Below are 14,409 nucleotides of genomic sequence, written 5' to 3' on the forward strand. Positions count from 1 at the left end.
AGGATGTGACTTGTGGAATGTAAATATGTTTCCAGAGAATTTGCAAAGTAAATGTGAATTTAACTCATTAACAAGTCCAGTAATAATATATTTCTTCTGGCCCACAGATTCAAAGTCGAAGGAAAAAGATTCTGAATCTCTATGCTAATGCATGTGGTGTTGCTGAAGGTAAGTATTATTGGCTTAACTTTAACAACCATGTAAAATTAACTTGTATTGTTTGCATTTAGCAGTGAAGTGACTCTTCAAATCAAACCTATATGCTATAACATTAACATATTAATATTAGCTACATTTTGAACAGAGCCCCTTTCCTCCCAACCCTTGTTAGAGCATTCAGGCCTCATCCAACAACTGGTAATACTACCAAAGATCTATTGTGGTTGAAGGCAAGTACGTGTCTCAGGAAGGAGAGAAGATGGAATGTTTCTCTCCTTCCCGAGGGAGGGAATCCAAGGAATCGAATCTATTGAGAAAGCATTGTGCATGAAGTAATGAACAATGCTAGTAAGTAATCGAGACATTTTTCCCTCTTGTATAAATCTTTTTGTTCTAATACACTGTTTCGTGTACCCTAACCAACAGCTGAATTGGTTGTTTTCTTTTTTCACAATTCAACAATATCCAAGAAATAAGGGGCCTGATTCACAAAGTACACTTTGTAGTATGTTTTGTAGTAACAAAAAACATACAGATTGCAATTCACAAACTACATGCAGAATGTTACGCCTCCGTATTACCTATGTGTGCAGGGTTCACTGCCATTACTGCTAGCCCCCGACTTCAGAGTTTTCACACACTTAAGTATACGTTTTAGTAGTAAATGTGGGTTGGACTTGAGGGAGTTAGTGGGATAAGAGTAAGACTTACTACAAAAAGGGGTGTGATAAGGGAGGGGTAAGAGAGGTTAGGGAGGGACGTCACCACCCACCTAAGAGTAAGCCTATTGCATTACTCTAGTGGTGGAGGCATATAACATTCATTTTTGTAGTACGTTTACACTTTTGTGAATACCAAAAGTAGTAAACTTAGTCCAAAGTGTTACTTATACAGAAGTTTACGTTACCTTAGTGGATCAGGCCCAAAATGTCCATTTTATTATGGTGTGCCCTCCCCTAATCTTGTTTTTCAAAGCTATGAAGTGGGTTTTATATGTCCTTCTCTGATTGCTGTTCAGACATATTGCCCCCTATATTTTGCCTATTCCGGATTCCTGACGATATGACTTGCCTTCATTAAAATTGCTGCCCATGCCCTGAAGTCCTAACAAACACTTCACATGGGTTTGATTTCCTTCCTCTTTTGGTCCTTTTCTTGGTTCAAGCCTGGCAGTCTGTGAGGTGTCCTGAGTCATTTATCACTTATGTTTGCCACATCCACAATCGCTTATCGGTCTGATTGACTAAACAATTGAATCATAACTGTTGCTCCTTCAAGACTATATTTTGGGATTTTCCCCTCATAATTTAAGATGGTTGAATTTGACTTTTACCACTTGTGGGTCTGCTTGGTGTAGCTGCTCCTTCAACCAGGATGTGCCAAAGTATTTTAGACAGGGTCCCTTTACTCTCCATAGAAAACCTTTTTTCCAGTTTCTCTGGCCACTTATTTAGAGCTCCAGTCTTTAGTGGTGCACAATTCTATATATGATGGTGAATAGTTACCAAACAGACAGAAAATAGTGTGACCTAAAGGTGGCATGTGGCTCTATATAAAACGACAAAATATGTTTTCTTTATCAGCACCACAAAACTTTGAACCCTCAAAAAAGCTACAACAATACATGTACATTTTAGCCTTCTCAAGCACTAATTTGGTACCAAAACTACTTTTGGTACTGTCTGTGGAATAGTGTATTTAATTCAGATATGCTTCAGGCAAACGACCAGCCTAATTTCTCATTTGACAGTTTAACTACATAGGTGTCACAGAAACTTGGAACTGTTGCAGTAAAACAGAAGACATTAATTTACAATGTTTTTGGAGCTTGTAATGTGGATTCGGATGCAAGTCCTCATAATACCAGATCTCTTCATCTTCAGCAATGTGCTTCTAGAGCTGTGAAGAGAAATACAACAAACACTGAAAACGCCAAAAGGGTTTGACTTTGGCTGCAGACCTATTGGCTTTGGCAATGCTTGTTTCTTTTCCTATAGTTTATTATTTGTGTGAAGATCCATGAAAGCTAAAGTTTGATCATCTTGGAATGTTATAAGGGTAAGAAAAAGCATTCTAAGATGGCCGCCCATGCACAAGCATGCATGCAGATGAACAGTGGGATAATCTTGTAATCGTTTTTGTTATACTTTGTCAAAAAAACATTTTAAGATGGCCAGCAGGGCGCGTCCTGCCTGCGCGTGCATGAGTGGCGTCTTGGAATGGTTCTTGTTATAAAGTATAACAAAATACAAAGATGACGGGCAATGCAGTGCCACAAACATGCACATTCACAGATGGGAATCTTAGAATTGTCTTTAATAAAGTGTTTTTTTAATGACAAAATGGCTGCCTGTGCAGCCACAGGCAAAGATGACCATCCCTGATTGATTTTTAATAAAGCATTTTAAAGACATTAAAAGATGGCCGTGCTCATGCATTAGCACACATGCACATTTGCAGGATGCCATCTTGCAATGAATTCAAACCCATTTAATCAAGGGCAGCACTACTAGGGCCCTTGCGGGATGTAGCACACTTCAAGCACCAGTGAGGGACTGGTAGAAAAAGTGTCTTGAAAGCTTCTGGGAATGTTTTTTGTTTTAATAAAGGACACTGTGACCCAGCAGTCAGAACCTGACACTGAAGGGGACTACTTTTGAGGCAAATCTGTACATTGGGCATAAGAAAAATGCTGTCACTTGCACTGCGAATAGCTAGTGTATTAAGTGTGCTGGGCTATTGCTGTATGCTACCATGGACGGAAGCAAAATATGCATGACCCTATAATACACCTATAGAGAAGAAGACTGACTGTAGGGAAAAAGAAAAGGTCTTGGCTAAGACCAAAGATAAAAAATGTCCAACCCTGCCAAATAGGCCTAGCTACAGCCAAACTGTTTTATGTTATTTGACTATTTCTTCTGTGTTTATATTATGAGTTTCTTTGTCAGGAAACAGTGTTATATACATACTCTCAGAGATTAAATTCAATCGCATTGCTGTTTTCTGAGTTACTCAGGGAATAATCGGGTATGGACATACATATGCAAGAGCAATAGTTCCATCTGCACAATTTAGACAATGTACCAAGTATATATTAAGAAAATGCACACCATTTAACATATAAGGGGAGTGTTAATTTCTCTTACTAGGCCGTAGTACAAGCTTTATTATTTGTAGTGTGACAATAGCGACCGACCTCCTACTTCAGCTGATTGATTTTACAATTGAATGTGCTGTACTGTTCTCATAGCTAACACCTACCTTGGTGCAGATCCTGACAAAGTCTCCTCTGCTAAATTGGGCCATGGGGTACCTAGGGGTGCACAGAACTCGCAGAGAGTCTAAGGAGTTACATAAAAAATCTGCAAAATTCTGTGGAGTTCCACGAGAGGGCTGAAATCGGCACGTCGCGCTGCTTGTGCGGATTTATAGCCGCTGGACAGAGCTTGTTGCGTGGTGTAAAATCACCGCAAACAGCAACACGCATCGCTCCAGAGGGTGCTGCTTCGTTCTGCCGCTTTCTGAAAGCGAAAAGTAGCGACCTGCTGCAATCTTTCCTGGAAGCATTCTAGCACCTGAAAATCATTCTCAGGACGCAAATTCTCGCTTGAGCTCACCAACTTCATGCTGGCGAACCACACACAAGATAAAATCCACCACGCAGCGGTTGGAAGAGTTTTGCCAGAGTTCTGTGTTCAAGCAGAATGTGGAGTGGGCAAAACTTTGCGAACTCTGCCAGTGAAGCGGAATTATTCCCCCACCCCTACAAAATGCCCCGCGTGAACAATGGGACCATCCCATGGTGTCATCTCCTAAACCCCCAAACGTGTTCCTTTAGCCATAATATGATAAGACCATTAAAGCTGAGAATCCTGTTAATCAAGTTCAGGACACCCCAGTGCACACCACCGCAGGGGACTCACAGGAGGATTAGCTATCTGAACCTATGCTAATGAGGTTACCAGAAAACTGAATTTACTACTGCCACCAGGTGGCTTCTACAATGATTCCTATGCTCCCTATACCATGTGCTAGCAATATATTTTTCTAGTACGACTTGTCCTAAGGTATTTAATAAATTCTGAACGATGTCAAACTCTCATTTAGCTCCACATGGGTAGCACACCTATTTATGTAAACTCCTTGTTGAAAAAAGTGATGTAGACTTGCTCCAGGGCCCATAGTGTGCAAACTGGCTGTGTTCTCTCGGTGTATAGGAAGGACCTAAACTAGCTGCTTCAACATATGGAATTCTGATAGGGGTGGCATTTTTCAATGGTTCCAACCCCATTCAGTGACTAAAGCTGGGGCTGTAGCCCTCCTCCTTCCATATCTCTGTTTCCATACTTTTGAGTCTGCTAAAATGGCCTCTCATGCTACACAGCCTTTAGGTTAGGCAGAGGAATGTAAGCCTACTAATTGTCTCGTTGTACTTTTGATTCTCATCTCAGTAGTCATGCAAGCCATATTTAGGGTCCTAAAGAGGCCCACAGGCCCTAGAAAGACCCTGATGTCAGATGGTTCAGCTAGAGAGAGAGAGAGAGACTAAGGGGTATATTATCAAGGGGTTTTATCTCCGCTTTTTTGGCTTTAAAAGCCAAGAAAGCGGAGATAAAATTATCTCCCTATTACCAAGCTGTCGCTAACACCAGTTAGCGACAGCTAATAGGAGATAGCGACCATCATGGGCCCCACTTTGCATGTCAGTGATATTTATCACTAATGACATGCAAAGTGGGCGTGCCAAGATGTTAGCCACTGGAAACAGTCGCTAACATCGCTATCTCCTATTACCAACTTTTGGAGATATTCGCGCTAAGCACGAATATCTCCAAAAGCTAACACCTGCCCTGATCAGTTCTTAGCCATGTTATCCAATGGGAGGTGGATAACATGGCTAAGAGCATTTGCTCGATAATGCATGAATATCGCTGACTTTTCAGCGATATTCATGCATTGCGGCCGTATTTTATCGCATTTGCGATAAACCTTGCTAATAGCAAGGTTTATCTGCGATAAAAATCGCCGATTTGCGGCGATAATTTTTGTCTCTAAACAAGTTAGAGACAAAAATTATCGCTAGTTGTTGGTAATATACCCCTCAGTGCTTCAAACTCCCCCAGAGATGAGACACAGTATTGGTTTCCAAAGCAGTCTAGTAGGTCAAGATTCACACAAGCTGGACTGAGGCTAGCTCTGTAAAGGGTACAAAAGCCCAAACAGTTCTCTCAAGAGCTCCCTTAGGAGCAGCCTATCTTTCTGAGAAGGCCATAGAGGCCATGATGGGCTAGCATTGACGGAATGTTGCAGGATCAAAAATGAGTTACAGGTCGAAATGACTGGGTATCAACGGCCTGGTGTATTCAGTGTCCTGTAGTTGAAGTGATACCAATCATCTTCCTTGCAAGAACTGTGTCCAATGTCCAGAGATACCAATAGAGAGGGAAAGGGGTGAGGTGGAGTGAGAAGGGAGAGGACGAGTGGGAAGACGGAAAAGAGATAAGGGGAAAGTCAGCCCAAAGACCGAGTGGGTAGGTGACGGCCAGGGAGATAAACCAAAGCCAGTCTTCTCTAAAGCTCTCAGGGAAGCTCCAACGGGCAACGGTCCAAAAGCTGGAAAGAAAGGCAATGAGGAGAAAGCAGGGTGCCATAAATACGATGAGGGGGGTGGGCGAGACAGGGAGAAAGGGAGAAACTGTGCCCAAGGTCCAGCTGGGCAGGTGACGGTCAAGGGATGAACCAAGGCCGATCTCCTCATTAGCTGAGCAGAGCAGCTCCACCGGGCGTCGGACAAAATGCTCGGACTCCTCTGTCAGGGTAGAGATCCTGTGTACTTTGGGCGAGAGAGGGAAAGTAGGAGAGGGGGAGTGAGAAGGGAATGGACGAGGGGGAAGATGGAATAAGAGATAGAGGGAAGGTCGGTCCAAAGACCGGAAGGGTAGGTGACGGCCAGGGAAGAAATCCACAGCCAGTCTCCCCAATAGCTATCTAGGAAGGTCCCACGTGCATCGGTCAGAAAGATGGAGAGAAAAGAGATAAGGAGAAGGCAGAACGGCAGAAATATGCAGAGGGAGGGCGAGACAAGGGAGAAGGGGAGAATCTGTGTCCATTGTCTGGCTGGGCAGGTGACGGTCAGGGGATGAACCACGGTCGATTTCCTCAATTAGCTGAAGGGTGCAGCTCCACCGGGCGTCGGACAACATGCTCGAACTCCGCTGTCCGGGTAGGGGTCAAGTGTACTCGGGGGAATGTCAGAATATTGCGAGGGGGGGAACATTAGATCTCACCATTGCCCTCCACGGGGGGTGGAAGGGGGACTGACAAGGTCGGACAATGTCAGCCTTGATTTCTGTTCGAAGCTTCTTTTTAAATTCTCGCAGGGAAGACAAGAGGTCCTCTATAGTTAGCTTTACAAAAAAGGGGTGACCCGGTGTCCCTCAGAACCTGGGTATTTAATAGGACAAAAAAGGGGTGACCCGGTGTCCCTCAGAACCTGGGTATTTAATAGTACAAAAAAGGGGTGACCCGGTGTCCCTCAGAACCTGGGTATTTAATAGTACAAAAAAGGGGTGACCCGGTGTCCCTCAGAACCTGGGTATTTAATAGAACAAAAAAGGGGTGACCCGGTGTCCCTCAGAACCTTGGTATTTAATAGGTTACAAAAAAGGGGTGACCCGGTGTCCCTCAGAACCTGGGTATTTAATAGTTACAAAAAAGGGGTGACCCGGTGTCCTGCACTCTGACACAGCCGCTGAGAGAGAGTCAGTACCTCCATCCGTGCCGCTCTGCTAAAACTAGAGATGCAACGGGCCATTGAGCCATTTAAGATCTTTCTGAGGAACCCCTGCTTTGATCTTGAAACTGTCCTTCCCTTCCTGTCTTGAGAAAGACCCGCCGTGACCACCCACATGTGCGCATTAGGGTCGAAACGTCGACGCATCCATAGGTTCAGAATCACCAGGATCCCCACAGAAAACATAGGAATCCCTGGTTGAGATCAAACTATCTTCTGGCCAAACTTGAACTGAACCTGTATATACACGTGTATAGATTTATTTCCCCACACTGTATATACTATCACGTTCACTGAGCACTTCTTCATAAAAAAGTCACAAATTTGCACACTTGTATGACGGTCTTACCATGTATTCAAAATCTATCCATGAATGAAGTAACTCGGATTTATATGGAAGCAACTCTGTGTAAATATGTATAATACAATGCTTTGACCTTATGACTTTGTTTTCCGGTGTTTGAGCATTCATTTCTCACTAAACACAAGTCCTTGTATCAGAGAGCTGATTTGTTTTCATTTGCATCTATGAGCAACGTTCAAATAATCTGTCTTACCCAACAGAACCAATTTCTTGTTTAACCTTTTTAGTTAGCGCCATGGGCCTTGCCGATGGTGTCACCTCTTCGCCTGATGCTCCTGTGCCGATGGAGCGATAATAAATGGAAACCTTGTTGTTGGGGGTCTTTTTGGGTGGTATAAGGGGGTCCACAACATGGTCCACTCCAGGCCAACCCCTCTGTCTCGTAGAAGCAGTGTGAAGCGTTTGAATGTAAAGTAGAGTCCCAAATCACTTATCTTTCCTCTTCAGGCTTCACCTTTACTGATTCGTCTCCCACCCTGAGGGTCTCCTCACTGGCCACCTTAGGTGCCTTGGCATTAGGAGTGCTCTGAAGTCGCCCTGTCCACCCTGGGCATGCTGGGGGACCTTTGTGGCCCCTTGAAGAAGATTCTCTCTTCAGCTAGGCGGCCATGTTAGGGTCAGTCAATCGTCCTCCTTAGATCCTGCGGGTTGGGTGTCCCAGAGCTGCGCCGTGTCTGCCCATTCAGTGATCTGACCCCGCAGCTTATACACCTCAGCCCCCTTTTTATGCCGCACTTGCCGGTGTGGGGGTTATTGGAGCGGTGTCTCATTAGGCGTGCATTCTCTCAGTAGTGGCCAACCGGAGTATCAGGCCCTCTCTTCTCGGCTGCATCCGTGGTCTTTATAGTAGCACCGAGCTGGGAAGAGGACCGAGTGGCCGGCGCCTCTTCCAATACGGGGATAGCACTGTGCCGGTTGCGTCGTCTTTATCGCGCCGAGACCGCTATTATGTCAGATCAGAGCTCCCGCTGAAAGCCCCCCGTCCGCCGCTACTCCCGGCTGCAGTGCAGCGGTCCGTCTGCACAGGGAGTGTCTATGGCTGCTATGACACAGCAGATATTTTAGATAGCACTCCAAAGAATGGATTGGGGTAAGTTTTACAAATTGGGCTAAAGCACATGGAACTACAGAGAAAATATTGCTCCAATTTCTGACACATCTTGTCCACAATGTTTTAAACTGCTACATAGTATGGAAATGCACACTTAAAAAATAAGTGGGTGTTTTTTCGAGTATCATCCCACAAAACACGTGCTACGGTACACCTAAAATTAAAAAAATGTTTACACATTTGAATACATGCAGCAAAAGGTGCAAAACCTTAATTAAATGTTTGGTAAAAAGAGGCTTCGGTCTTCTAGGCAACAGAGAGTGGTTAATGGCCGCAAAACGTTTGACATCAGTTGAATTATTTGGAGCATAAATTTTAGCCAGCACTGTCTGCCTGAGCTGTTTATGCAGTGGACATAAAACTACAAACTGGACTGCAATTTGCTTGCTATTCTTACATTAACCACATTTATTAATTAACCTATTGGTTTGCGTTAATTTATTAAAGGCCGACCCATCTTTCTACCACAAGGTGTATCTTCACTTTTAGATGACCTTACATCAAACACTATTACAAGTAGTGTTAATCCTTTGATCATGGTATTAGGTTAGGTAAACTAGCTTTAGTTATGACAGAAGAACTTAACCAGTCGTCCCTTCAATTGAGAGAGTCCAGTGTAGGCCAAGAAGGCACAGAGCCAAGCCAGATATTCAGAATATTTAAGTAAGATCGAACTAATGTACATAGTGTGTGGTTATCCTTTAATGTTGGCATAGATCTGGCCCTCGTTTGCCCATGATGGGCATCCATGGTCGGTGGTTTCTAGCACTAAACTGAAAGCGTGAATAATATATTCCTAAGGTATTTTCTAATCGTTCTGCTGTCGCAAATGTTATATACCACACTAACCTGGCTCACAAGGATACAATGTACAGGGAAATGGCAGACTAAAAAGAGGGCTTAATATCGATTGTTGCAAAAATGATCAAGTGCTAACTCATAAACAATAGAGATGCAATAAAATGTATCCTATCTGTCTCTGACCATGTGAAGAGATCCTATTTTATGTCAAAGTTACGCTGTTTTTGCCTCCGGTTGGCTAGCTGCTAACCTGGATTGTGTGCAAACATTATGGCTCTCTAGATCAGGGGCATAGCTATCATTAGCGAAGCCGGTGTTATGGCCCTGAGTACCAGGGGCGTGAGAGGGCCTCTGCACCCCAATAATGGCTACCTTTTAATACCCCACCATGCTCTATGGGGAGGGACATTTTCCTTATTTACATTAGGGACCACAGCACCCTGGTTCCACCAATGATTTAGATATTACACACATATACTACGAATTAAATAGCTTGTCTACTCAATTCTTTATTTTGCTGATTTATATTGTTTGAACAATTTCTGGTTCTAATTTTAATATATCTTCTTGTAGGCCTAAGCCCAACAGAACTTCCCTTTGACTGCTTGGAGAAGACCAGTAGGATGCTCAGTGCTACGTACAACACAGAAAAGGCTGTTGTCAAAACGTGGCGACACCTCGCCGAGAGCTTCGGACTCAAGAGGGACGAAATTGGGGGAATGACGGACGGACTGCAACTGTTCGATCGGATCAGTACTGCTGGCTATAGCATTCCGGACCTTCTGACGAGGCTGGTACAAATCGAGCGACTCGATGCTGTTGAGTCCTTGTGCGGAGACATTTTGGAGTGGGCCCAGAGCACACCTCCTACGCCAGAACCAACTCTTCCATCCAGATGCCAAAGCGTATGACCTACACCTTAGTTGCCACACCAGGCAGGATCTCATGTCTTTTTGCTCTGCACAGGAGTTGAGAGGATCTTGTAGTATTCCAGGCAAATGGAAATCAAGGAGCTACAGAGGCTAATCCGAAAGACAGCAAGATTCTTACAAAAGAACGGACTGGAGGTCTTTGGTGTCACTACAAGGCAAAGATGACAAAGGAAGGCATTTAAAATAAAGAAACAGGGTACATCACACACAATGTCTTCCTTACCAAAAACATCTGATGTGCCTTTGTGACTATCTCCGATTAAGACTGGTTTTCCCAGCCGGCTCCCGCAAAGACAATCTTGTATCCATCAAGGATACTTTGTACAAATGAGACTTTTTTCTAAAATTATTTAATAGCTGGAGGAAGCCAAGTTTGCCCTACCCGCACTTGGTTCTCAATATGTGAAGGGATCGAAAAACTATGCGCAAGTAGTATTTTACTGCATTTCTGTGTTGTTAATTTGTTTTTAACATATGAAGTTTTGTTGTATTTTTTTCTTGAGCGGATGAAACAATCCTACATTTTATTTTGCGGATGGATCACCATTGGAATCAAAACAAATTACATAAGTTTAAGTTATACTGCGTGCTGTAGAAGATGAAGACAAACTTGCCAAATTCCCTTGAGAGTCCCTTCTCAAAAGGTAGTAGGCAGCATTATGGATGTAGCTGCAGGGCTCACCTGATATTGACTGGTTTCAGTACTGGTAGTTCTTGCAACATATCAAAAAAGCTTTGGAATGGATTAAACTACTGCGTAAGAATGGAAGAAAGTAAAGTCCATCTATTCTTCCAATCCCCAAGTGATCATGTATACACAATTGGTGTTGCTCATCACTGCATGTGGGTTTTAGGCAGATGATTAGTGAGAGAGTCTGCACAAAAAATAGAAAGGTAACTTGAGTAAGTTAATTTAAAAATCAGGTACAGAGTCTCTAGAGGTAGTATACCTTCCAGATTCATCAAAATGTTCCAATTTAGAGTTGTCCATCTGGGTGGTTCAGGAAGGCTTGTGGTACCATGCCAGATTGTCATGATAACCATTAGGTAAATGAAAGTCATTCAATTTAATTTCACTATATGTACATTTATCCCATGTTGATAGTATGGAAATTGGACAGAAATCCGGACCTCCTGTACTACGTCATATGTGAGAGGCAGGGAGTTCCTTGCCAACAAATAATGCTACAATCCTGTGAAAGTGGTTTCTTGCGCAGTCATTTTGTGAACTTTAACATGCACAGAAAATTGAGCCCTGGCAGACCAATGAATAATGGAGGGCTAGTGTGGAATTCATTTAGTATTTTTCTCCGTAATTGACTTTAACATTGTGATCAAGGCACTGAGTAAAACTTGGAAAAGTAAGGCCCTTTTTAATGTAGCTGTTCCAATGTGTACTCAAGATGTGAAAAGTCGTAAAAAGACTGCAGATTTAAGAAAGTTCAAAATGTTTTAAGAACGTTCAAAACGGTATAGCACTGTTTGGACCTTCATGAGCTGTATGTGTTATGTCTTCGTGATAACCTGTTGCTAAATTATTGTTTATCAACAAAAAAATCGCATGTTTCATTTCTTTGAAACGAACGGTTTTTCACTAATCAAAATGTTGAAGATTCTGTGGTAGGTTTTAAAACAGGTGCTATGCTTGCGTTATGTCATGTTTGCAGCTGCCCTAGTAAATGGATGTTATTTTGAAAAAAAACATCTGCGTAGTTCGACTCTGAATTCCTGATGTCGTCATTTGTTTGTCTATCATCCACCCTGTTTTGTGTTCATGAACGAACTGTGGGCAGCCATTCTCTATACACGGCCCATCATATAATTATACAACATTGTTCCTGACTGCACATTCAGTTCTTTTCATTTTTTTAGTCCACAGGCGAAACGCCTTTGCACATACATTCAAATTTTTTCCTCATTAGTAAACAAGTATTCTTAGGTTCATCAGGTATTTTGTAGGAAATCTGATTGTATGAATTCCACCTTTCTGTGTGGTTGCACTGAATTTTTCACCTCCACTGGACTCTTTTTTTGTTACTGGCTTTATAACTCTGTGCTCTTTACCCCCAGTTAACCAGTCATAAAGTGCCTATACTCTCCCTTTACACTTGATTGAACTGACATAATCCTAATTGGCATATGAAACATGACTATAAATCCCTAATATATGGTACAAAGTGTACCTAGGGCCTTGAAGTTAAATGCCACTAGTAGAGCGCAGTTCCTATTGTGTCATCCACTACAGTGGAAGTGCAAACATGACTTCAGAGCTACCACTGTAGTCTCACAATAGCAGTGGGAAAACTGCAATTCTATCTGTCAAAATAAACCCTTTTGTCAGGTCAATAGCTCCCTTTTAAATATTAATAGGCCACCCATGTGTAGGCCTTGTAGCCCACAAGGCAGTGTGCATGGTAATTAAAAGTAGAACATGTAGAAATGAATTGGTAACATATGCTTACAGTGAATGGCACCCAAAAGCAATTTTTACTATAGGAAGGCTGGGCTTACCCAACATGTAGAATCTGGAGACCGAAAGTAGGCGAAATGGGGGTGTAACTTTTGATGGAAGTGTTACTATAAGATTAGCCCTCCTCTTGCGCCCTTTGAGGCATCCCTAGTCCATATCCCAAATAGCGCCCAAACAATTTCAGATTGGTTCGTATGTATAGCATGTATGAATGTGGGAATGCCACAGCGAATATTATACACAAATGATGTTCGCAACTTTAAGAATATAAAAATGAGGAATATTTTGCCAGTCTTGATGAAAGCTGTATGACTCATCTTGGCATGAACAAACAGCTAAAACATAAAGACCCATAGATTTGGAAGAAACTAATGATCTATTATAGCACCTGATCTATTTTTGCCTCTTCCAATAGACCCGTAAATAAATTAGTTATCAGTAATTGGAATATTCTTCTAGGCAATATTATTTACTAGGCCCCTTTCTCTTAAACCAAGATCTCACAGTGCTCCCTTGACACTAGTATGGTTGAGCCCATCCGGATGTGCACACATTCTGGGTGAGGACTCGATGAAGCATGGGACTAAATCATTGTGGGTGAGAGTCATTTTAAAATGACTAAGAGTCATATTTACAAAAAATGCCAGAGCACGGTGCTACGACAAAATTAGTAAAGCGTGCTCTGACATTTTTAAAACGCACTGATGTGCCGTATTTACAAAAATACGACGCACCCATGTGTATTCACTACTGCTGGCGCTAATAAAGCTTCCTAGCACCAGCACAGGCACCCTTGCGCCATGTTGCAAGGGTACCTGCGCTGCAGGGGCAATTGTTTATGTGCCGAAAGGAACACTTTCCTGCACATAACCAATCTTGACAGGTGATTTGCTCTTTCTATGTGTGGTGCAGAATGCAGCACACATGGAAAGAGCAAATAACAAGGAGAAATTAATAATTTCTCCACGTATCGCCAGTCCAAGACCAGGTATTCCCTGGTCTTAGTTTTTGGCGCTGCCCCAGCCTTGTAAATATGGGGCAGTGTCAGAAAGCAATGGGTGTTGCGGCTGAACACCCACCGCAACACCCATTGCATGCCCCTTTCACGCTAAATAAAGCGTGAAAAGGGGCCTTATTTACAAGGCTGGGTTAAGCCACATTAAGTGGTTTAGCGCCGCTTTGTAAATAAGGAGAAGGGGAGATTGCCACCAGAATGTTGCTAAAAGTGACGTTCTGGTGGTGATATCCCATTGTAAATATGGCCCTTGACGTCTTATCTGACAGGAAATGAAGATATTTTACCAGATATGAGAGGGATCATCCTCTCAGTTTGATTATTTTAATGCATAGAGAAACACTGGGAAGCTATATTAAATACTAATATAGTATCTCTGGAATTGGACCTGCTACAAAAATAATTAAACAACTATTTTTAATAGTTATTAAAATCCAATTCAAAAGGTGGATTGAGAATTATTTTAATCAATATTACAGAAAAGTAAGTTTTAGAAAGTTACTTTTTACCTGCCTGAAGTTCATTGAGACTAATTTGCACTGACTTTCCAGTTTCTCCCAGCCAGTGATTATTAGCCTTCAATAGGCGTGAACTGTCTCCCGGGAGCAAACAATAGGCTCGCCTGAATGGGCAGAGATGACTCCTCGGAAACTCCACTAAATATTCAGGGTGGGGACTGTGGGCATTCTTTTTGACACTTGTTGGGATGGAAAATTCCCTTGCAGGGCATCTGATGTGTACTCCTGCCATGAGTGCCTAGC

General features: G+C 42.7%; 1 protein-coding gene across 3 annotated transcripts in view; it reads left to right on the forward strand.

The window, feature by feature from the left end:
• Positions 1-11,859, forward strand: part of EDAR (ectodysplasin A receptor) — a 350,911-nt gene extending 339,052 nt beyond the window's left edge. For all 3 annotated transcript variants that reach the window (XM_078658124.1, XM_078658122.1, XM_078658123.1), the window contains exons 11-12: positions 108-168; positions 9,805-11,859. In XM_078658124.1, coding sequence (XP_078514250.1) covers positions 108-168; positions 9,805-10,142 — 399 coding nt within the window. In that variant the 3' untranslated portion in view covers positions 10,143-11,859. The remainder of the gene's footprint in view (positions 1-107; positions 169-9,804) is intronic.
• Positions 11,860-14,409: the final 2,550 nt, after the last annotated feature.

Source organism: Lissotriton helveticus, chromosome 8 (genome assembly GCF_964261635.1).
Source record: "Lissotriton helveticus chromosome 8, aLisHel1.1, whole genome shotgun sequence".
NCBI lineage: Eukaryota > Metazoa > Chordata > Amphibia > Caudata > Salamandridae > Lissotriton > Lissotriton helveticus.